Genomic DNA, 23,978 nt, shown 5'->3' on the forward strand with positions numbered 1-23,978 from the left:
GAGACCGATTTGCTCTAATTAGACTCACTGACCTATAAGCCTTCCGTTTCGCTAAATAAATAGCACCATGAAAATTGGTTGCTGGTCCCTTTAAAATAAGGGACTTACAATTTGTGCGGTTTTACGTGCGAAAACCATGATATGACTATAAAGCAAGCCGTCGTAGAAGGCACCGGCAGAAATCGCAACCACCTGGGATTCTGTAACGTGCACCTTAATCTAAGAACACGGGCCTCGATGAAGAATTCCGCCTACATCGAAATGACCGCCACGACCGGAATCGAACCCACGACCTTCCGGTCAGCAGCCTAGCAACGTAACCACTGAACCACCGTGGCGTACTCTTGAAGTAAAATCAATCGACAGCAAGCGACATTCGACGAAACACTTCGATTCAACGCCACGATCCAGAAACAGTGCCGCCGTGACCCTGGATATCGTATAGCCATGTTTGTTTATTCGTAGAATGTTGCCAGCTCAAACAGCGTATTCTGCAGTTGTAAAATCGGTGAAGCATGATCACTTTCAATGTTCTTTCTAATTAATCCCACGTTAGCACAAAATTAAAAAAAAGTCCGGCATGTTCGCTTTTCGTTCACTTGCAAAGTAGGCAAGTATGCCACTGTCAAGTGTGAAAAGCAGTGTTTGATTCATGTTTTTTACGTTTTTTTCCTCCGTTTTTGTACGTTTTTTTTCTTCCGCACTTTCTAACATGTAAACGTGGTTTGGGGTAACCAAAGTGATTGTAATTTTGTTCTTTTTTTGTACGCGCATATGCTTCTTTATTTGTGTATCGGCAGTGTCCGTTTAAATTTTCTATTAAGGCTGTTTTTCGCAGTGATGAAATGTCGAATATCGATTATTGAATTTATTTGTTGTACTCGCTTCATGTTTGTTTGTCTTATTAAATACGGTTACCATAATGTCAATGGTGCATTCGTTTTACGACATGCCCTTTGTTTTTGTTTTCTACTTTCCAATATGTAATACCCTGTAAAGGGTCTTTAGGGATAAAATAAATATACTACAAGCTCATTGTGCCGGTCACACGGGCACCATTCACACAGGCACCGACGATTTCCGCTAGTCTTGCTCGTCGTTACGCCATCGAAGAGACGGAACACGTCACACGGTCTCCGTTACGCCAAAGAAGTTCAACGGAGCGTTTCGCAATGGGAGAATGTTCTCAGCGTGATTATAGATGCGAAATCTGGCATGCAGGCGTGGTTGCCGCAGCGCACGATGGACTCTGTGTGGCTTGCGGTAGAAGCTCGTAAAACAGCCGTTTGACATGGGTACAACTCCATCTCCGTCGAACTCCCTAATGAAGTTTTTCATTGATGGGTTGAACGTAGTTCAGTGGTGGCAGTGTCACTGGTGTTAAGTCCTTCGGATGATTAACGGGCCGATTTTAATAAAGAACTTTCGCAGTGTCAAAAAACAAAGACGAGAAGAGAGACAAAAACCGAAGCTGTGCTTCCAACTGATGGCTTAGTCACAGGTTTCACCGTGTGTTCTCATTTGTCACTTCTCGACCTTGCTTGTCTGCGCTGCGAAAATCCTTTGCATCAACTGGTCAATGATAAGATTATTCTGCGGATCTTAGCGCTTCGCGTAAACTGTGTGAATTATTAAAATGTTTCTATGCGCGTATTCGGGAGAAGCTCCCTGAATTCGGGACGTAGCATATTTCGCATCACTCGTGCGACTTATTTGATTGGCTTTTTAGGGTTTGTACAGAGCTAAAAAACTTGGGCAGCCTGTGGGAGGCCTTTACAACAGCCCTGCCGTCCCGTTTGCATCGCGGCCACTGGGATTGTTGCGCCATCTAGCAGCGCAGAGATCAGCTAGATAAGGGGTTTCACTCTCACCTCGGCCACATGTCAGTAAATTTAGTTCCGCAAGGGCCGCGACAGTTAGTAAAACATAAGCAGGGCGAGTGAGGGGGGCACAAATCGTCAGCATGCAACGTCGTTTCTTAAGCGCACATCTCATGTAAGCGTCATTTCCTAAGGAGATCGGGTGGCAGAATTCCAAAAACATGTCGATACCGATTTTCCAAATGACTAAAGTCTGGACGCCAATTCTGGATGTATATATTTCCTTTCGCGCTTGTGTTTCAACACATGGCGATTATATGGAGTACCTCTCGCAAAGAATGGTTTTAAGGCAGCCCTGCCTGCGTATCTCATGAACATACTTATTAAGAAAATTGAAAACAAGTGGGGCCAAGAAGGTCATTTGCGGGCCGCAAACGAGAGGTTCGCGGGCCGTATGTTTGAGAACCCTGGGCTAGATTAACACGGAGTTTCGCCGGCGAACGGTGACGGGAGGCACAGCTTAGCTCCGACTAATCCCCGACTGATATAGCAAGAAATTGAGGAAGGAAAGCACAGCTTGAGAGATCACCTTTAATCATCCCCTGTAATTCCCTTCGTATAATTGGTGTTTTGCTTGAATTATGGCGCGAATGATTTTCTCTAGTTTATAGCTTACGGTATTTTGGAATCTAATCGAGAGATCCTTGCAGCCGGAAAAGGTGCAAAAAGGAAAGACTGCATGTTAGCGACACTATATACCCTACCGCACGAGCCATCTGTTATAGGCTATAGATAATATGAATCGCGACGGCTGCGACTTGAGCCCATGGAGTAAGTTTCTTATGGGCAAAAATAGGCTACATTGAATTCTAAAGGAGCCAAAGGCTGAACCTTTCCGGTTGTCCGCGAGAAAAAAATTTGATTGTTCGTGATATCACACTGACGTACCCGTTCTGTGACTTCTGCGGAAGATTTATGAGAACGAAAGGTGAGAACTCGTAACTTTTTTGCCCAGTAAACATCTTCAGTTTCAACATGAGATTAACTAAAATCGGGTGTAAAGTTGTGTACTCAATTTGCGAAGGAGGCGTCCGGAGCCCAATTTTGAATAAAAGAGTATGTAAGGGAAGGGATGATCTACTCTGTGTACAGAGCTTAGGACAAGATGCTTAATTGGTTAGCTCGCCGGCAAAAACGGCGGCTGACGTTCTTACCTCGTCGTCGTTTCTCCTTCTGCTGCCGTCCAGTCTCTGGTTCCGGAAATCCTCGGCAAGTTCCGAAACCTGTGTAGGTGAGAAGAAAGCAGAGAAAACGCACCCTATTATATAACGTTCGCAGGATGCCCTTTGCCCTCCTCTATAGTCCACAGTGCAGCAGTAAGCGTGCGCGAGCTTGTACTGTGTCGAGGCTTATATATAGAAGGCTGATGAATGCTCATCCACGTGCCACCTTCCGGCCGGCCGCGCCCTAACGACCGGCGGCTCGTAATCCCTAATTAATGAAGTGTTCCTCTTCGGCTGCCCTGAGCGCTGTTATGACGGCAAATAAAAGATTTATGGAACAAAGCGCGCACGTCATGAGGCTGCGTACGAAATCGCCTATAGCACGTCGCGACTTCGAACAATGCGTGCGCGACGTCCATGATGAAGTCGCAGGTATACAGCGCCCACGTGGGACAAAGTGCGTCGACCGATGTGCTCAACTGACGTCGCTCGAGTGTTGCACAGCACAGGCCTGATTTATACAGTTTATTGGGACCGCTGACGCTGTGGTTTTGTGGTGTACTCGTTTCTAAAATTTCTGCCCGATGGATGTCTTGGGTTGCAGACGCGTGCCGCGCAAACAACACACTGCACGATAACAGCGTGCAGGTGCGTGTTTTGAATCAATGGTACACATTTTCAATGTCCCGTCTTTTTGTTTCCTTATTTTAACGGTCGTGCTTCCGACCGTTTTCTCATTTTATTAGTAAATCGATGAAATGGGCTCTTGGGTCACGCTCATGAAAGGGTTATGGTGAGTTTAAAGTCGGAGAAAAGTTAGAACAAAGGCGCAGAAGAATGTAGTGCAATTTGCTGTAGCAATTTACGAAAAGAAGGAGATATAAACCCAAATATTTTAGACTATGCTGTATTTCGAATACTCCAATGTAATATAGGGCTTGTTTGGCATGTGTCACACAATGCGAATCGCGTAAGGAGTGGGTCGTTCAATGCTCCAACCCATTAGAAAAATTGTTCTTGATCACCCATTGACTATGGCGCATATCCACTAGGCACAATTCTTCATCGTCGTCAGTCATGCACAAAAAAATGCACGAAATTTCTAAGAAGTGTGTAGCGAATACCACGCTTCTCAAAAAAAAAATGATGAAGGATAGCATAGTGAATGCTGGCCTACTACACAAAAATTATGATTATTATTGACGTAGTGGGTACCCAGTGGTGTACTTGTAGCAGTTACCCAAAGAATGTTTAGAAAACGCTTTGAAAGGCCGCTCTTCCAGCTTTCGCTCTGACTGTGCGGCGCGTACCGCGCAGGCATGGCGTTTTTGGAAGGGTGGCAACATGGCAATATTTATGTAGCACATACGTTGTACCCAAATTGAAGTTTCTGCATTGAATTTTAACTTTAGAAGTGAAATAAAGATATCTATTCACCATTTTCTTAACTTGTCTCGTATTTTATCCCACCCTATCCTAAATAGCTTTTTAAAGAAAGCGGTAGACCTAATGAAACATTGACACGGGGCGCGTGGACGTCGACTGCCTGCAACGCGTGCTTCCGCAATGAAGTTAATATTGATGGCGTTTTCTTTTTTTTTTTTCGCACCGGTTTGACTAAAAAAAGACGTTTTTGTTGCTTTGAGAGGCATGTTTGATTTTCTACGGCAAACACGGGCGATCTGTTGCAATGTTAACGCGATGAGGGCACCGCTTAAGAGAACGAAGTACGTGATTAAAATTTTTAAAAAAGTTGTAACAAAGACGTGGTATCGCGGAAATGTCACTGCGTGCACTTAGGCTTCTTATAGGTGCATTGACTATACTTTGGTCGGGTTTTAGCACGATGCTGTAAAATATGGCTTCCCCTAATCCAATAGTCAACCCTGCACGCGAGTCTATTCTGACATGACTGGGCGTGGTACTGGCTTCTGCTTTTTCAAGGATTGTTACGCTTATGGAGCGAATTCTCGCTGGTTGTGTCTATGTGATTGTGCTGTTGTGTGTTTCATGAATGTCGGGGCCTTGCACTTGTCACGTCTAGTCGCTGTTGTGTGCTTATGCATGCACTTCGCTTCTTTACGCTGATCACTTTTGACGTCAGTGAGGGCCATTTCGTTGCAGATTCGCAGTTTAGACTGCTCCTGAAGAGATCACGAGGAAGCGCAGTTTTTTTGCCGCGGCAAAATGGCAAGAGCAAACGGTGCACCTCAGCAGATAGCGAGTGTAATGACACGATACTACCATCAGTTGCATGGAAGTGTAGTATATCGTTAGGGAAAGAAAACAGCCACGCGCAAATATTTGCTTTTTTGAAGTGAACGAGTTCACTCCGTAAACTATTAAATGCACATCCCGCAATTACCACCATAGTGCAAGAGAGCCGCTCATTAATTGCATTTACAAAAAAAGATACACACATATCTAGTAGGGCTCCAAGAATAATTTTTCCTCTTTCTGCGGTCTCACACTGGTTGTATTTATAATTGAAGTGTATACGCTCGTGAAATTTTCATTACTGAGTTCTGATAAATTGGTTTGTTATTCGATAAATTTGGGTTTCTTCACATATTCCTTGCTTTGTTTGCTATAAACTCAGTCTTGCAGACAGGTCTGTACCTAATAAAATGTTCATCTAACGTTTTTTTTTATAAGTTCCTATAAAAATTTTGTAAATGCGGCTGCTTCTTTGTTAAAACATTTAAATTATGTGTACATTACTGCTTTTTTGCGCTTTATAATGTGGGACGGGTTACGGCACCTTGTCAGGCATTAATTTGCATTTTTGCCAACCCTGTCCCTTACTTGTGTCTACTGTACTTTGTGTACTGTACTTTGTAATAAATGTTCTTACAAGATGGGCGACATCCGAGGAGTACGCGAGCATGCTTCATCGATTACTACTACTACTACTACTACTACTACTACTACTACTACTACTACTACTACTACTACTAGTAGTACTACTACTACTACTACTACTACTACTTATTATTATTTTTATGATTATTGTTGTTGTTGTTGTTGTTGTTGTAATGATACAAGCTATCTACATGGTTTAAGTGTAAGATAACTATACTCCAACTGGCGACAGTGCAGGCAATCGCCCAATAGACATTTTCTACCCTGCAGCAACAGTCGTAACAGGCTTTATTCTTCTTTCGCCCAACAGTTTTGCATACACAGTTTTAGATATGCGTGTCGAGTCTGTGGTAGCCTATTTGTATGCAGTTCCATGTAGTTTCGAGGAGGCGCCGCGTTTTCTTCCTGCAGACGCGCGCACGGGCACGCAGACTCGGTTTCGAAGCAAATGTGGCGCGTGCCCTTTGGCGGGAGGCGAACTGCGTGCGGACTGGTGACGAATGTCAGGGCCATCTGCGCTTTCCGTCGGCCAGGCAGTCGTCTTTTATGTTCCACCCTGCATTTTGCACCCTGCCCGTCGCGATGCGCATGAATGGGGCGGGCCGGCTGCAGAAGCGCGCGGGGCGCGCACCGCGTGCGCGACCTATGAGGGAGAGATCAGAGCTGGGCACACTTTTGCTGCTTTCTTTTACTCTCTTTTGCTCCGGTTAGACCGTTTCTGCTATCGCCCAGTGCAGCTATAGTTGTGCAGTGCGGGAGTGCGCCGACGCACCCGCGCGTCGCCTGCTTCCCCCGTTCTCGCAACGCTCCATTCCCCCCCTCTCTCTTCTGTGTAAGATTTGTTGGGAGCTCCGAGTGTATGGCGGCGCACGCTTCCGCCCGATCGGCACGGCATGGATTAACGAGAGTGGCAGCGAGGACACGTGTGAGCGAGCGCTCGTTGCCGACAGCTGTACGCGCGCACGATGAAGAGAAAATTCAGACCGCCCTATCGGTGTGTACGTTTGCGCCGCCACACGTATATCCGTACTGCGTGGTTCTTTTTTCATCTTTGGCAATCTCTTTATCGCAACGGCGTTATAACCCGCAGCCCCTTTTGCGGAGATGAACCACGCTGGTAACAAGATGCGCAGGCGGGCTGTATAATCGAATGAAGGCTGAACCCGAATAATTGCTTTATAAGCGCTACTGAGAATGAGGGAAAGTACGAAATGTAATAACGCCGTGCAGAGTTTTGAGGCACAATGCTAACGCAATTAGCCGCCTGTTCAATCGGGCAGCAAGAGATAATTAACTCAGCGATATAGGGTCATACTAGGGACGTTGAAAGTAGAAAACGACGACTAAGAAATTACGGGCCGATACAAAACGCACCAGTGTCCCTTGTTTTAGCATTCTCCTTGCAAGCGTGTTAACAGTTTCGCATTATTTCTTGCTGTTTTAAAGAAATCTAGCGTTCGCCTCACGTAATCCTTCCAGACGTTCTTCGTGGCTTACACAGGATTTCAAGAAATTACTATGCAGCACATTACTGTTATTCAATGATATGGGTTCACAAGAAAGGTAGGCGCGTCCATGTTTTTGTTTTAGTTGTTCGAAACCAGAAACCTAGTATTACTTCGTAACTCGGGAACAGCCGAAACGCGTATGAGGAGTCAGTGTTAGGATAACATCCGCAGCAACAAAATTAATAGTGCGTGGATATATATATATATATATATATATATATATATATATATATATATATATATATATATATATATATATATATATATATAGATATATATATATGTGATGAACCACACGAGAACGGTGTGGTGGAATGGTAGAGAAGGAGGAAGACGAAGACAAATAAATGGTTCATCGTACAGCCATCACGCCTCCTGCGTCACACTAGTCGACAGGATCTACCGTGCCCTTCATCATGGCCACATCCAAGAAAGTCATCAACATCCCGAAGTACTCTGGAGCATCTACGGACGTCCCTTTTGACAAGTGGCTCCGACTCTTTGAGGTGAGGACTGCGGCCGCAGCATGGACGGAGCGAGACAAGCTGTGCTACTTCTCCGATTACCTTGAAGGTGAGGCTTTCCGATGGTTTCTCACCGAGGTTTTCGACACAGACGCGTCTTGGGAGAGCTTATGTGAACGCATGAAGGGACGCTTTACGAGCGGCGTCGCGGATCCTTTTCGCCAATTCATTCATTGCCGGTTGCGAACAGGCCAGAGCTTGCAGGAATACTATAATGAAAAAATGTCTCTCGGACGCCTCGCCGACTTAAAAGACACGCACCTTATATCAGGGCTCATCGACGGCCTTCCTGCGCATATGGAGATGGCGCTTGCTGGGCTTACCTCGTCTACTCCAGAGGCATGGCTTACAGCTGCACTTCGTGTAGAGTCAACCATGCAGAGAATGAAGTTACATCGCTTTCCACCAGCTCGGAATACACAGATTAACGTAACAAGTGACAGAACTAGTCAGCGTCCACGTAATTCCCCGGTACGAACACCCGTGCGTGAGTGTAAACACTGCGCGATGGATGGCTTACCCCGACAGATGCACTGGCATAATGAATGCCCACGACGCGCAAGCATTTCCGCCCTCTCCACCAACCAGGGAAACGAGGAGGGCGACCCAGAATTAATGTAATTCAGTTTGATGCCCTCATTAACGGGTACCCTGTCAGCGCTACACTTGATACCGGAGCTACAATTACCTGTATCAACAAAGCAGTGCTGAAGGCACTTCACCTGCAAATAATGAGGAATTCATGCATCTCAGTTCAACAAGTCACATCATCTACCAAAACTTTGGGTCGCGTTAATCTAAAGGTACAGATAGGAAAAGTGACAAGAGAAATTCAGGCTCATGTTCTACAAGGCATGAAGAGCAACCTACTTCTTGGCTTGGATAGTGCTTGCCTCTTTAATTTGTCGCTGGACCTTGACACTATGACTCTACGCCAAGGGAAAGACATCCTCCATTCTCGTACACAGAACCAAACCACGGTTAACAAGGGCGCGTCTTTGCAAGGTGTTGAAGTTTGTGATGTACTGCATCTAAATAAAACTCAACAGTTGGCATTGAAGCAGCTTATCCACAAGTATGATGACATTTTTTCCAAGTCACAGACAGACATTGGTTGCATCAACGGCGAAATGCATCGCATTCATCTCAACAACAATGTTCCCATTCGTAGAGCTCCCTATCGATGCTCCGAAACTGACAGCGTTGAAATGGACAGACAGATCAATGAGCTTCTCAAGCAAGGTGTCATACGACTATCTACCTCCCCATACGCTGCGCCAGCACTTATGGCAGAGAAAAAAGGGGAAGGACGCACGCGCTTCTGCATCGACTACCGCAAGCTGAACGAATTGACGGTGCCTGATTATCAGCCCATCCCTCGCATCGATGACGTTCTCGATTCTCTGGGGAAATCTACGTACTTTTCGACATTAGACATAACGTCAGGTTACTGGCACGTGAAGATTCACCCTGATGACATTCCTAAAACGGCGTTTGTCACACGTACCGGTCACTACGAGTGGCTTGTCATGCCTTTTGGCCTTCGGAATGCTCCGGCCACCTTCGAACGGGCTGTCAAATTCGTATTAGCAAAACACCGTTTGCAGAACGTCACGAATTACTTCGATGACATTGTTGTCTACTCTGACACGTTTCCAGACCATCTGAGGCATCTGGAGGGCGTTTTGAAAGCTTTCCAAAGCGAAGGCGTCAAGCTGAAATTAAAGAAATGTCAATTCGCTCGAACCTCCATTGAGTACCTGGGACACAAGGTTTCGCATGGCACCGTCACTCCAAAGCAAAGCAACGTGGACGCAATCTTACGGTTTCCGACACCATCACGCCCTAAAGAGTTGCAGCGTTTTCTCGGCACTGTCAATGTTTACCGGCGATACATCGACCACTTCAGTCAAATCGCTCACCCACTGACGCGCCTGCTCAGCAAACACGCCACCTGGAACTGGGATGCGGAGTGTGAACTGGCTTTCACTCAGCTCAAGAAATGCGTGACGGAAGAGCCAATCCTTAACATCTACGATGCCACTAAGCCTTGTGTGCTATACTGCAATGCATCCAACAGAGGTATCGGCGCCGTCTTGAAGCAGGCTGATGATGAAGGTAGAGAGCACCCAATCGCATACCATTCACGAAAGTTACTAAAACACGAAATTAATTACGCCATCACAGAACTCGAATGTTTGGCAATTATTGACGCCATCGATAAATGGCACTGCTATCTACACGGGAAACCTTTCACTGTGATCACAGATCACGCAGCGTTGCAGTGGCTTAAAAGCATCAAGAATCCCCGAGGCCGACTTTTCCGGTGGTCCTTGAAACTCTCCATGTACGACGTGAACATCAAACACCAAAAGGGCATCGACAACATTGAAGCTGATGCACTATCCCGAAACCCGGTAGTTCAACTCCTATCTGCTGAGCAACTGCGAGAGCATGACAACGACAAACCACCCGGAAAGCATACCATTGAGAACGGACTGAGTATAGTGACACGCAGGGGAATGCGAAAAGTCTATGTGCCTTTTGCCCTCCGGTCTTATCTTCTCCAAAAAGCTCACGACGCTTTCGGTCATGTCGGGGTAAAGAAGACGCTGCGGCTTCTCTCTCCACAGTACTATTGGCCCGACATCATCACCGACGTGAGCGAGTACATACGCCACTGCGATACCTGCCAGCGCTGCAAGAAACCGAAGAACAAACGATTTGGTTCCTTGGAGTCTTTGCCACCAGCGGAACAACCGTTTGATCTTCTGGCCATGGACACTATCGGAGGTTTTGGCAACTACGGCTCATCCAAAAGATTCATTCACTTAGCCGTTGATCATGCCACCCGCTATGTCTGGGCTTTCGCACACAAGAATGAGACTTGCGACGCGTACATCTCTTGCCTGAAGAGTATCTTCGCTGCTGGAAAGCCGCGGAAGTTCCTTTCCGACCGCGGCACAGGATTCACTGCCGGCAAATTTAAGCAGTTCCTCAAGCACAACAATATTCATCAGCTTTTAACAAGCTCACAACGCCCGCAGTGTAATGGCCTAAACGAGCGCACTAATCAGACGATCGTTACTCGCCTCCGATGCAAGATCAACGATGAACCCCGAAAACCATGGCCGCGTCTCCTCTCGGACGTTGTCGACGAGTACAATAGAACGCCTCACGAAGTCACAGGCTACCCACCCTGCTTTCTTATGTATGGCACACCATCGTATCCCTATCTTCTTCCAGGCATTACCGAAAATCTGCAGGAAGCTCGTACAAACGCAGTCCGCAATTCAGTAGCATATCACGAGAAAAACAAGATCATATATGACAAGAAGTTCCTTCCATTAGAGCTTCAAGTGGGAGACTTTGTTCTATATGAAACACCCTGGCACCCGAACCACGGCAAACTCAGCGCAATAATGGAAGGACCCTATAAGATCATACGCAAGATTTCGGCAGTTAACTACGAGATCGACCGCAGCGTGGCTCCACTCGGTCGCCAGACTGACATCGTTCATGTCGGGAGACTTAAACGATATCATCCGCCCCTGCACCTACGTCTCTCTCGGGGGAGGGGGGAAGCGTGTGATGAACCACACGAGAACGGTGTGGTGGAATGGTAGAGAAGGAGGAAGACGAAGACAAATAAATGGTTCATCGTACAGCCATCACGCCTCCTGCGTCACATATATATATATAGTATATGTGTGTGGCGGGGTCTCTCTAAGTTGCGCACACTAGATTACACGCAAGATAAACATGCTTATAAGCAGATCTCGTACGACGTACTCTTGGTGTATATATACATTTGGCAGTTTTTTTACGGAAGGCCACAGAAAAATTGAATAGTCGTCCACATATCTGAAGGCGATTTGTACCAAACATTCGAGTTTTTCTTTTAGGATCATGTCGACCCTGGCAAGTAAAATTTCACTCAGAACTAGGGCGACTCTTGAACTTATGCACACTCTCTTGCGTTGTCTATAAAGATACCGAACCACGACACAAAAGTGAAATTCAAGTAGAAAAGTAAAAGTTCTATGAAACAACTAGCACTGATGCCACTTCCATTGATTATCCAAATAAGAAAGTGCTATGAGGAATTGAGTAATATGAATAAACAACGTCGATACTTAAAATAGGACACCCTGTAGGTTTATAATCCTTGAGGTATCTGACGACCTCTTGTGAATTACACACGCGGTAGGGGTCTTTGATTACTGGACTGGATAGATGTTTCTGCAGGTAACCTCCCGAAAGCCTGTGCCAGGTTTCCCTTTCAGAGACAATTGCACGCAGTGGTTGTTCTGGCTTATGGCTCTTGATAGTGAAAGAGAAAATGCATAAGAATAAGTTACAACCTTGTAATGCACTCTAAAAGTTGCGGGTGCCAGCCGCGATTTGAGGCCGTGAGTGTGCTGGAGCGCCGTAAGGACAAATTAGCACGCGAAACTCCTGAGGCATATCATATGACGAAATTTGGTGACGAATGCGTGAGCCAGCCTTCGGAAGATTTTCATGAAAAAGAGGTCGCGCTTTCGCTGCGCCGCGGTGGTCTAGTGACTATGGTACTGGACTTTTGACCCGCAGGTCGCGGGATCGAATCTCCGCTGCGGCGGCTGCATTTTCGATGGAGGCGAAAATGCTGTAGGCCCGTGTGTTCAGACTTGGGTGCGCGCTAAAGAACCCCAAGTGGTCAAAAATGTTCGGAGTCCTCCACTGCGGTGTCTCTCATAATCATATGGTTTTCGGACGTTAAACCCTACATATCAATTGAGATCGCGCTTTTGGATAGGGGTTAGACGTTTTTATCATTGTGCCTTCGTTTTTAGTGGACACTCTCCAGAACTATGTGTCACGATTCTCAAGTTTGCTTGTTGATACACTTGGCAGGCGTACCCAAACATTGCAAAGCTCTGCGCTTCTGAGCGCGTTATCTTTTTTTTCCGGACATCGATGGTGTAATAACTCACTCGTAATACGTGCTACACTTTACTAGGATCATAAATCGTGCACCTTCCTTTTATTGCCCCGCTATTTGGACACACCCATATAACAAATCAAGCCGTGCATGTTTTGCACTGCTCAATATAGCTTATTCGTTTATGAGACGTATATAGGCGCGCGTACATGCATGCGGTGACTGATGGTTTCTGCATGACGCGATTAGCCAGACTGTAAAAATCACGTAGAATTGCAGTAATGTCCGTTGCCTGTCGTGACACTAGCAGCCACGCGATATACATAACGTGCTGCACCTTCTTTTGTGGGACTGCTACTCATGACACTCGGAATGGCCTATTTTGTTGTAACAGAAGGCATCGCTGACGCATAGTCGTTTAAAAATGAGCAGGGAGGAGGACACACGGCGAGCGTCTTCATCCCAAGACCAAACTCCTTGTGTCCACACTCGCGCTCACGGCGGAACCCAGTTCCGCATTCAGGAAGTAGCTTCCGTTTGCGAACCGGCTAAGTTGCCCTTAGAAGCGGCATAGCAGCAGCTTCCCGAATACGAAACGCCCTTGAAGGAAGCGGCGGAAGCGGGGATGTGCCGTGCCTGTTGTCCCGACAGGAAGCACGCAGGGGACGGCCGGGAGCCCGGCTGTCGCCAGCCGCTGCAGCGCCTTGTCCATTTCCGGCTTCTTCCGAATCTCCGGATTGTTTTCCAACCTTGGAACGGCTCACGCGCTGCTAACATCGCATCTTCTGCGGCCACATCGTGTTGCTGGCTTCTTTTATTGTTTGCGTTCTCAGCAATTTACAAGCACAAGTACTGTTTGATCGCCCAGTCTTTTTCTTTTTCTTGTGCGGACCGGACACACCACCGGCTGTGTGCTGAATGATGTATCCACGCATTTCTTGCAGACCTGTCGCGACATGCCAGGTACGTCGAGTCGCCGATGATATCTGGCTGCGGCGCACGCTTCTGGAAGCTGCTGGCGGGGCAGCAGCCGTCCGGCTTGTTTGCGGGGCATGCCGGATGTATCGGACACGCGCGCAGTCATTCGGCCGCGTAGCGTGGTGGCTTCCTGATAAGCCCTATAAATGATATCGGCCGTTGCACCAGCCCACGCGTCACGCCAAGGTTTGCTGTGGCGCAGCGACGGGCCAACCGGTTCCGCACTTCTGCCGCGGATTCTTGCTTGCACTGGTCCTCACCTCACGAGTGCGTTTATTGCGTGGTATCTTGGAGTTCATTGATAATAGGCTGAGCTCTGTGCCGAGAGCTGTCTCGCCGAGGGCTTTGTCAACGTGTGGTGATCTGACTGCTGTTTTACACTTTTCGTCCCGCCACCCTGCTAATATGGGTAAAAAGTTAATAGACGCATGTTTTCCGTTTTTGAAGATGCAGGCTCAAAATAGAGCTTTTTATTGTACCTTCCAGTAAGTCTCGTGTGGCTTATGGGCAGTGAGCGCTTCGCGTCTTTTGTACCGGGTGAGTGAGATATATATTTATATGTATACGTACCAGTTGCTAATGGCTTGCTCACCTACACTTGTACAAAAAAGGTTTCTTTCAGACATCCAATTACCCTTCTGCATCAGTGGACTCCAGCCTACGTGCCTGTGTACGTTTGCGTTTTTATAACAACATTTTATGTCTTGCTCAGCTGCGTTTTGCTTCCTTTGGAATCCTAGTTTCTCGCAGACTAGCCTTCTGCTCAACACATTGTTTGACCAACCTGATTCATCGTCTTTCTCTTATTCTTCACTGGATTATCAGCCACACAGATTAGCTTTTTCCTCAGTTTTCAGTATTCGCAGCATGTTACTTGGTCTTGTTTCTTCGCAATTATAGTTTCTTTGCTGCCATCAAAATTTCTTTTCTACTAGTCACTATTCGTGTAATTCACCTTATATATATATATATATATATATATATATATATATATATATATATATATATATATAGGTTGACTGACAGTAGCCTACATTTACTAGCGTCTGGACACTCGCGGCAGGTTAATACGCGTCGTAACGTTAGTGACACAAATGTTTTACAAATCGATGCTAATAGAATGTAAAATTGCGCACGTCTCTGCAGTAGATCGTCGACTTCTTTGATCATTGCACACTCTTCTCTCATTTTTAATTATTGTTATGGTTGCTGCCTGCTTATTTCACTTTCTCCGCAGTCAGTTCTTTCTCCTGTCGACATCTTCACTTATTGCTTGTCAGTTCGGGCACATGAGCGTTATGGGGCCACGGGCCAAGAATGGGAGTATGTCACTCATCATAAAGTTGTTCTATACTCGTCAGATAGCAGCTTCCGCCATTCGTACAGAATGGACGAACAAAGGTTCAACGATAAAAAAAGTTAGATTGAATCTACAAGCATTGATAAAATGAAGTCAGAATGCTTTATCATATGTTATCATGTGTTTCATTATTCTTTTTTTCTTTTTATTAGTTTTTTACTTCACTGAAAATTTGATGGTGTTCCGTTGTAGTATATATTGCTTGTAAGAATGTATAACTATAATGTAAGGCTAGGAGATGTTATATGTATTAGTATCAGTTTTATTTCTTCATACCCTGCTGTCCACACGAGTTTGCGCTTTGCATGTGCGCAAAGAAAAAAAAAGTGTCTCCACTTGCGTAGTCTCATATGAATCAATCCCTGTTGTCTGGCGCAGTGTCTGTCGGCTGTGCCCTTCAAGCCCAGTGAGGCTTTGGAATTTGTATTGCATTGTTGCTGTCTCGAAAGGTTAATAAAGTAATATTGTTATTATTATTATATGCGAAGCATTTCTTGGCGAACTTTGGCGACTTTGAGCGTATCTATCTATCTAGCCGCTTACGTTTTGGTGTTCTCATGGTCACCCCCATAACTTGGCAAGTACCAAAATTAGCATGGGAGGGTAAGATAGTTTGAGGAATATGACGCGCTGGGCAAGGCATGAATAATGTCAAAATTTTGTCGCGTGAGTCCTAAAACACTTCTGGCCAGACAGTGGCACATACCCACGGGCGGGTATGTGCCGCTGGTATGCGGGTATGTGCCACACGTGATTGACACTTAGTATGTACCCAGGAACGACGAGAACGCACATGGGCAATTTTAACGAGCGTTAAGAAATACTTGGCATCGGTAGCGTCGACTCAACGAATGCTAAGTGTCAAGGTCCCAGCTGGAATTGAACCCAAGCATTATGCGTGGCAATGAAGCATTTTACCACAGAGCTACGCCATGTTTCGGAACTGATTTTCAAATAGACGCTAATCTTCGTGAAACGTCAATAGTGGTTGCACTACCTAATTTTATAAACATTACATATGTACTTTTTTGATACAGCCGTCACGTCGGATTAAACGGCAATTGTCGTTATTTATCGTGCGCTGAAGTTGATTTATGTAGCAGTGTCCAGGGCCAGCATCCTCGCGAGCATCAGCGCTTCATATCAGCTTCTGGTGTTGCTAATACGCATGTTACAGTTGGCATCGTTGCGAAAGTGAAAACAACTGGTTATATATGTCTGTGCGTGCAACATTTGTACATATCGTCATTTCATGACGCGTCGCTCAAATAAAAAATTCCAACATAGTCTCCTTCCCTCCGCATGCTTCGCATAACATCGTACGTGGGATCTGCCGAATAATAATAATAATAATAATAATAATAATAATAATAATAATAATAATAATAATAATAATAATAATAATAATAATAATAATAATAATAATAATAATAATAATAATAATAATAATAATTATTATTATTATTATTATTATTATTAAGTGCTTGTTCATTGTGTGTTCCTCGTGTGCTGCGTTTTTTTCTTGTGTCAAGTGATTCCTTCATTCATTGTGAGCGTTTGTTTTTGTTCGTATTAATTTCCAATAAAACCAGTGGCGAAATACGTTCACGGGCTGTTGGAACACAACCCTGGCTAACATCCGCTATCGGTGTGACCCCCTCCGCGTCTTCTGTTCGGAACACGTGAGATGGCTCCATTCCGTGGTTGCTCTGAACGGCGCAGAGTTCATAACAGGCGCACAGTGAGCGGGAGCTGTGCCGCTGCACCTTATACTGTCGCCCTGACGGTGCGGCACCAGTAGCCGGCCAAAGCCACGCTTTGTCTTCGGGTCGATCATGGAGTACGTGCGCCCACTTGCTCGCGCCACACAGCCGTCCGCGACGTCCCTTGCGCTGCTGCGTTCGATAGCCATCGTGGTTGCTTCTTTCCCTGCTGTGTGCAAGTCCTTGCTTGCTGGTGGGGCTAGCGCCGCCTGCGGTGGCTGCATCTTCGTGGAAACGCATTATAGATTACAGGACTCCGCTTATTCGTTTGTTATGCTTGCGCTCTTGTTTTTTTTAGTAACCGTATCTAACTTTTGTTGCTGTCGTTCCTGCCTCGAACACCTCGCTAGCTTCAAGTGGCCCTTTTTCCCCCCTGCTTTCTAGCATCCATTGCTTTCAAATCTGCTTCGGCGTAATCTATCGGAGTCTTCTTTTTTCGCCGTTTCTGCCTCTTCTGGCATAAATATGCGCTTGAGAGCGTGTGTTATTTCTCACTCTGGTCGTGCTATGATTCTCGAATTTGGGTCGCGCTAATAAATAAATATAAAAGCGCGTTCAAGAAATTTATTTTACCGTGACATTTTCTTACGTTTTATCGGCTTCTATAAACCGTGTGTATGACGCGTCCAAGTTTAGGAGCCCACTGTGGCATATATTTTGCAAAAAAATAATAATAAACGTTTAGGCAGTATTATTACGCGGAACTAGCACCCCCTTTTTTTTGTGAAGCTTGACTATTTGCCTGTAATCTGCGCTGTTCAATTCCGACTGCAGCTGTAACACAAGAGCCACCGATCTGTCGCTTTCACTTAAGCGCCGTTGCCCCGCCGCGGTGGTCTGGTGGCTGGTGACCCGCAGGTCGCGGGATCGAATCCCGGCGGCGGAGGCTGCATGTTCGATGCAGGCGAAAATACTGTAGGCACATGTATTCAGATTTGGATGCACGTTAAAGAACCCCAGGTGGCCGACATTTCCGGAGCCCTCCACTACGGCGTCTCTCATAATCATATGGAGGTTTTGGGACGTTAAACAGCACAAATCAATCAATCAAATTACTTAAGCGCCGTTGTCGAGTATTTTTCTTTTGCGAGTCAGACCGCGTTGTTTACCGTGAGCTAGTGAGTGCGCAGCCGTTCAGAAAGAAGCACGGCTGTTGTAAATCAAGTGTGCAACCTTTGACTCGCTGCAGTTACCGTTGTTTTAAAGGGCGGAGTTGAGAAGTGAAAGCGTGTAATGTGCACGTCCAGGCCATGTAACAACACTGCTAGTTGCTGAGACGGTGACGAAGAGACGGGATTTCACGTCCACTGCGTGGTCGCTTTGATGAGGGAGGAGAACCCGTCCGCAGCGACCACCGGACAGCTGGCGCGCGAACGTCCGGCGGTGACTTGTCAGCGGCAGCCCGTACAAGTCTTTCCGGCGTCAGGCGACGCCGTCGAAGACAGCTCCCTCCCCGCGCACTTTTTCATTCTTTCTTCTACCTTCCCAGATCGATGCTTGTCGCTTCTTCTCTCTGACGGGTCCCGCCCAGACGGCTCTTCGCCAGCTGTGCTTTTCCCTCGTAGCATGCAGGCTATGCCGAAAAGCAAGCTTGCCGGTTATCTCAGTCGCGTTCATTCTTTTCTCGCTGCCACGCGCTCGTCCCGTCGTCGTGGCGGCTGCCATTTCTCTGTGCGTGCACTCTCGTGTAGCTGCGGGGCGATCGTCGACAGTCCGCACAGCCGGCTGTAGGTTCGCGCATGCAACGCAATGCATTCGAGTCTAAGCTTTCGTTTGCCGCAAAACGACATGTTGTACACTGCTGCTAAATGTAAAGATAAAGATGAGGTCTCGCCAGCTCACTCTTGGTTTTGACAGGCACGAAAAAATTAAGCATACGAAGTTTCAGTTGAAAGTAGTTCCCAGAAGCTTTGCTTTTAATTCTATGCTTAACTTTAAAGCTATGTCTGAAGCCATTAGGGAAGGTTGTGTTCCTCGGCAGGTTTACACCATAGATGTTTTGAAAACAAGGGAATCGCGAACATTGAAGGTCTTTTTATTACGAATGAACGATGGTAAACATTTCCCCGTTGTCTGATCTTCTGTGTTGTTAGAATTAAGCTATAAGCAGCTTCCCGGCATGTTTTAGTGCACCTAAACGCAGCAAACGCTACAAAGATATGATCTGTTCCAATAAGAAAGTATTGTGTTGAACGGGTTTTTCTTCTTTTTTGTTTCACCCGTTGAGAATTACTGGCGCGAAGGCGCAGACACCAGCGATTCTGCCTGCTACATAACCGTTACATTACATTTTATGCAGTAACGTCGCATACATTTACCGCGGGATATTCTTTCAGCTCGTTTCCCAACTACACCTATAACAATGCAATTGATGTGCAACAGTTAGCTTGCTTTTGTTTTAGCAAAGGGGACAATCAGTCGTTTGGCTTTTTTTTATTAGTTGAGAAACAGCTGCTCGAGCATAATATCGCTCAGGCCGACCTCTCTGTTTTTATGCAAGTAAATCTCCCTCTCTGAGCAACAGCTTTGCAAGCAGAAAAGTTTGAGAAGTGTTCACTTTCACATGGTTTACGATACGTTTTGAACTTCTACCTGCACTCTCTATACCTGTCAACTCGTTTTATCTTTACTTTCATTGGTGCAACTTTTGGGACGTTAAACCCCACATATCAATCAAGTCAATCATTGGTGCAAAGCTGACGGCCGCACATGGCGGTTTGTGGTTCTCTCTACTTAGATAATGTACCCCTATATCTACTATTCAGAAGTTCAGCGCTGTCAGTGAGCTGTAATTAATCTCTCATAACATTGCGGCTTCCCCACGACCCAGGCTCAGCCCAGATAGCCAGGCTTACGCGTCCTTCTGTGTTATATATAAAAAAAAAGTTGTGCGAATGGTCTGACCTCGTCCCGATTTCCCTTTAAATCTCTCTTCACCTCACGAGTCACCTGTCAGGCGGTGTTTACCGATCGAACGCCCATGAGCGCCTTCTCTGAGTACGTCGTAGTGCGTGTGTATAGCTGTGCGCGGAGAAGGGAAAGCGTGCATCTTATAGAGGCCCTTCTAGCGAGTTTGCCGAGTGCGGGGCCCGCACGTTTGGAGCCCGTTGGCAAAGGGCAAACACGCGAATCTTGATGGAGGAGCGAATATACGACAGAGCACGTGGACGTCGCGTTCGGAAGAGACGCGAAGAAGATAAAATGTGCGCGCGACGGGAGTGGAATGTTTGGCCGCGATGCATATGCGAGTTCGCACAGGAGATCTAAGGATTTGAGCGTCGGCAGGGTGTGCGGTACGCGTAAAGAAGGCCGCATAGCCAATAACACTACGCCGCCACCGGAGCGCCATCACGCGGGGATCCGAGGGAAGCGAAGGGATTAGAGGAGCTGGGACGAACGAGACACGTTATGTGGGTCGACAGCTCGAAGGAGAAGAAGCGGGGCGGAAGCGCGACAGTAATAACAAGGGGCGTCACTCGGCGCATCCAGGCAAGAACAGTGCGGCTAAGGGAAGCGCAAGATCAACACGGCGGCAGGATGAGCAAACGCCGGAGGCGTGTCAACGTAATACGGATCCTTCACGTGGCTTGCTTGTCTAGAGTGGGAACTTACTTCTTCGAGGCGCACGCTGCTGCAGTACACGATCACTGGGAGTGATGCCGCTGCGTCCATGCAGCTGCCATAAGGTCCTGCTTGTCACAGGCAAGAATGCATCGTACGCGTGCCCTTGTACTGACACGGCACTGATAGGCGCGAATTTCCGGAGCACCATAGGATATACCTGTGGGATTTTTCTTTTTAGCGGGGGCACCGGTAGACGCAGTTATATGCGCTGCATTGCATGGTGTAGATATAAATAGTGCCACCCACTGCCTAAAAGAAAGGCTCAGTGCGCGGGTTGTCGTTTCCGCATGATCCAAATCAACATTCACACGAGACTTTTACGGGAAAAGCTCATCGTGCCTTCAAAGCGATCAGTCTTCAATTGCATTTAAATAATAGACGTTGGTTATGTGAATATGCATCAGGTTCTGCGAAAGCAAATGTCAAAAATAGAAGGCTTGTTTTTGAGGTCTCGCGACGTTCCATTGGCTTTTAATAAAGCACAGGAAGTGGGGCGAGAATGACGACGCCGCAGGCTCATACCTGTGGATTGAATGAGTTCCTTGGCACCCAGCGCGTGCCGGCATAACGAATGACGCCATTCTTTATAGTGCGCTCCAAGATAACTTTACTGCGTCTGTCCAAACAGGATCTCGTGGCTTCATGCACTGTTGTTGATTGATTGATATGTGGGGTTCAACGTCCGAAAACCACAATATGATTATTAGAGACGCCATAGTGGAGAGATCCGGAAATTTTCGACCACCTGGGGTTCTTTAAAGTGCACCCAAATCTGAGCACACGGGCTTACAGCATTTTCGTCATGCAGTGTTGTGGTAACGCTTTATATAGCAGTATCCCTTCCTTGCTGCGCCTCTTATCCCATTCTTACTGCCGGAATCACTCGCCTTCACCTGTAACCGACTTGCCAGCCGTCTATGCATAACTCGGCGCTTAACCACGCTATTGTCCACTATTACTCCGCACAAACTACGCGAGAACCGAAAAGAACTCGGCGTGCTTGAGCTGCGCTCTCGTGATTTCATTCGCGATGGACAAGACGGCTTGTCACTGTCTCGCTTCGCCGCGTTTTTCTACGCAACCCTCCACACTCTTGCCTTTGTTGTAAATCGCGTGCTCTGTCATGTCTTTGCGCTACATGTACGTATACGACCTCATAACAAGAGGGCGACTAGAACCCCGAGCTGTTTAGCACCGAGGTACAACAAGCGCCCTTCGAGCATGTCGAACGGAGAAAGAGAAGTCCGCGGCCCTTCGTCGCCTGCGCAATGGCCCGTCGGGGACCGATTCGTACCACTTAGCGAGCGAAGTCCGAACGGTCAAAGCGTTGTAGCCGGGCCCCTCCGGCGCGCTCGATACAGAATTGCCCCGGCCTACTCGGGAAAGCGTTTCTTTAAAAGCGTGCTCGCAATACGGCCGCGTCCTCGTCTTGTTTCAAGGTTCTCTCCATGTCGCTCGCGCGAGTGCGAGCCGCGTCATTTCTCAGCATTGTTCTGCACGGCGTATACCATTCCAGTACGCAGTCTTCGGATGGTTAAGGTTTGACAGTGCAGCGCAGGCTCGACGTGCGTCTGTTGTGTGGACGTGACCATTGTGATCGCCCGAGTACTGTATATCGGGTATCAGCGCTATAGGCCTTCTAATCTTCCTCACGAAGACGATCACAATGCCCCAGATTGGCCCCATGACGTGTTCTGTCTTCTCTATCAGTGCATGCTTCTACGTGTAAAATTTTTTCTTCACAAAATCATCGCACGTGTGATACGTGGAAATTTTTCAGTCATTTAATCCACTCTTGTGTACATACTAACGCCTCGTTTTGGGAAGCAAATTTCCGCCGCTATCTCGTAAAGCCCGCAATATTGGAGGACTGTACATATGCGCTGTAACAGTCAGCATCTATCGTATATTTCCATTTTATTGTTGTAGTGGCCTTACTAATTACTAACTCTTTCTATACTGAAAATAGCTTGCTTGCCTATAGCTCAACCGTCTCTGTTGAGTGCAGCGAAGTTTGCACGTGTAGTACATAAGTAGAAGTCGTGCCTTGAAAACCGCGGAGTGAGTTTCGTTGTTGCTGCATCATAAAGTGGTTGTTTGTACAAATGAGATTAAGAGACATTGTTTATTTCATATGTATACCAGCGTTTATAACGCGGCGTGGTTCTCCTAATGTAATGCTTATGTGCAGAATCTTTTTGTAAAGAGGCCGGTCTGCCGATCTTCGACAACTCGAACGCGCTTCAAGCGCTTAAGATAATGAGGAGAAAGTAATTACTTATTAATATGAAACATGGCGCAAAAGTGAAACACATTCGCAATTGCTCTGCCGCCAGTGGAAGTAAGGGAGCAAGCATAATGAGCTAATTTAATGTAAAGTTAATTAGCTAAGTAACAAATTTTTATTCATTAATCAAATATGTTGAGCGCCACGTGTGCGCTACGCTGGGTTTTTCGAGTGCGGCGTGTGCATAGAGTCGCGGTTTTATTTTGTAGCCATTCTGTGCGGGTCGTTTTTTCTTCTCCTTTACTTGCACTGTTTTTAGAAAAAAAAAAGAGGAGACCAGCGCACATTACCAAAACTACACGAATTATATCCCGAAGCTGCGAGATGACATTAATTTCCACGAACCACGGATGGTCGTGTATATAGGAACGAGTAGCACGCGTGAGGAAAATTACCGTATTTCGGTCCGCATCTGCAAAACTTTTCATGCCTAAGTGAACTCTTCTATAGTGGCGGCAATCGACGCGGTATACACTTTGCGGTATACTTTACACTAGTCACTATCATGCCGATCATGCATAGTGGACGTCCTGGCGTCAGAGAGCAGTAGCTCTTATACGTAAGAGGTATCTTCTCGCGTTATATATATAGATATATATATTGGAGGAGCGTTTGTCGCCGGATCCGGGAATAATAGGAGAATAAAAGGAGTTTGACTCACAAGTGAAAAGATTTTTTACTTGACGTTTCGACCGTGGGCCCGGCCTTCGTCAGAATCGAAGGCCGGGCCCACGGTCGAAACGTCAAGTAAAAAATCTTTTCACTTGTGAGTCAAACTCCTTTTATTCTCCTAGATATATATATATATATATATATATATATATATATATATATATATATATATATATATATATATATATATATATATATATATATACTTTTCCTCATCTCCGCCCCAGACCACTCAACGCGTAATAGTTTTGTAGAGTTTCTTGGCTTTCCCCTTCCATAGCCTACAGGACAGTCCTGGCGGGCTACCCCGGCTTTCCTTCATTCATCTCCTCCTCGTTTTTCTATTTGTATTCTTGAAATAAATAAAACATAAATAAACCATTACGCAATTTTCTCCGTCTCTGTCACGTCGTTGAACTTTGATCGTTCACGC

At 46.3% G+C, this 23,978-nt stretch overlaps 2 protein-coding genes across 4 annotated transcripts in view; one reads left to right on the top strand and one right to left on the bottom strand.

The window, feature by feature from the left end:
- Positions 1-23,978, top strand: part of LOC119187687 (uncharacterized) — a 782,552-nt gene that overhangs the window by 251,380 nt on the left and 507,194 nt on the right. The window lies entirely within an intron of this gene.
- LOC119187619 (uncharacterized) overlaps positions 1-23,978 on the bottom strand; it is a 61,357-nt gene that overhangs the window by 11,210 nt on the left and 26,169 nt on the right. The window contains exon 2 of the mRNA XM_037435708.2: positions 3,035-3,103. Within this exon, the coding sequence (XP_037291605.2) occupies positions 3,035-3,103 (69 nt within the window). The remainder of the gene's footprint in view (positions 1-3,034; positions 3,104-23,978) is intronic.

This window comes from Rhipicephalus microplus, chromosome X (assembly GCF_043290135.1).
Source record: "Rhipicephalus microplus isolate Deutch F79 chromosome X, USDA_Rmic, whole genome shotgun sequence".
NCBI classification, from domain to species: Eukaryota; Metazoa; Arthropoda; class Arachnida; order Ixodida; family Ixodidae; genus Rhipicephalus; species Rhipicephalus microplus.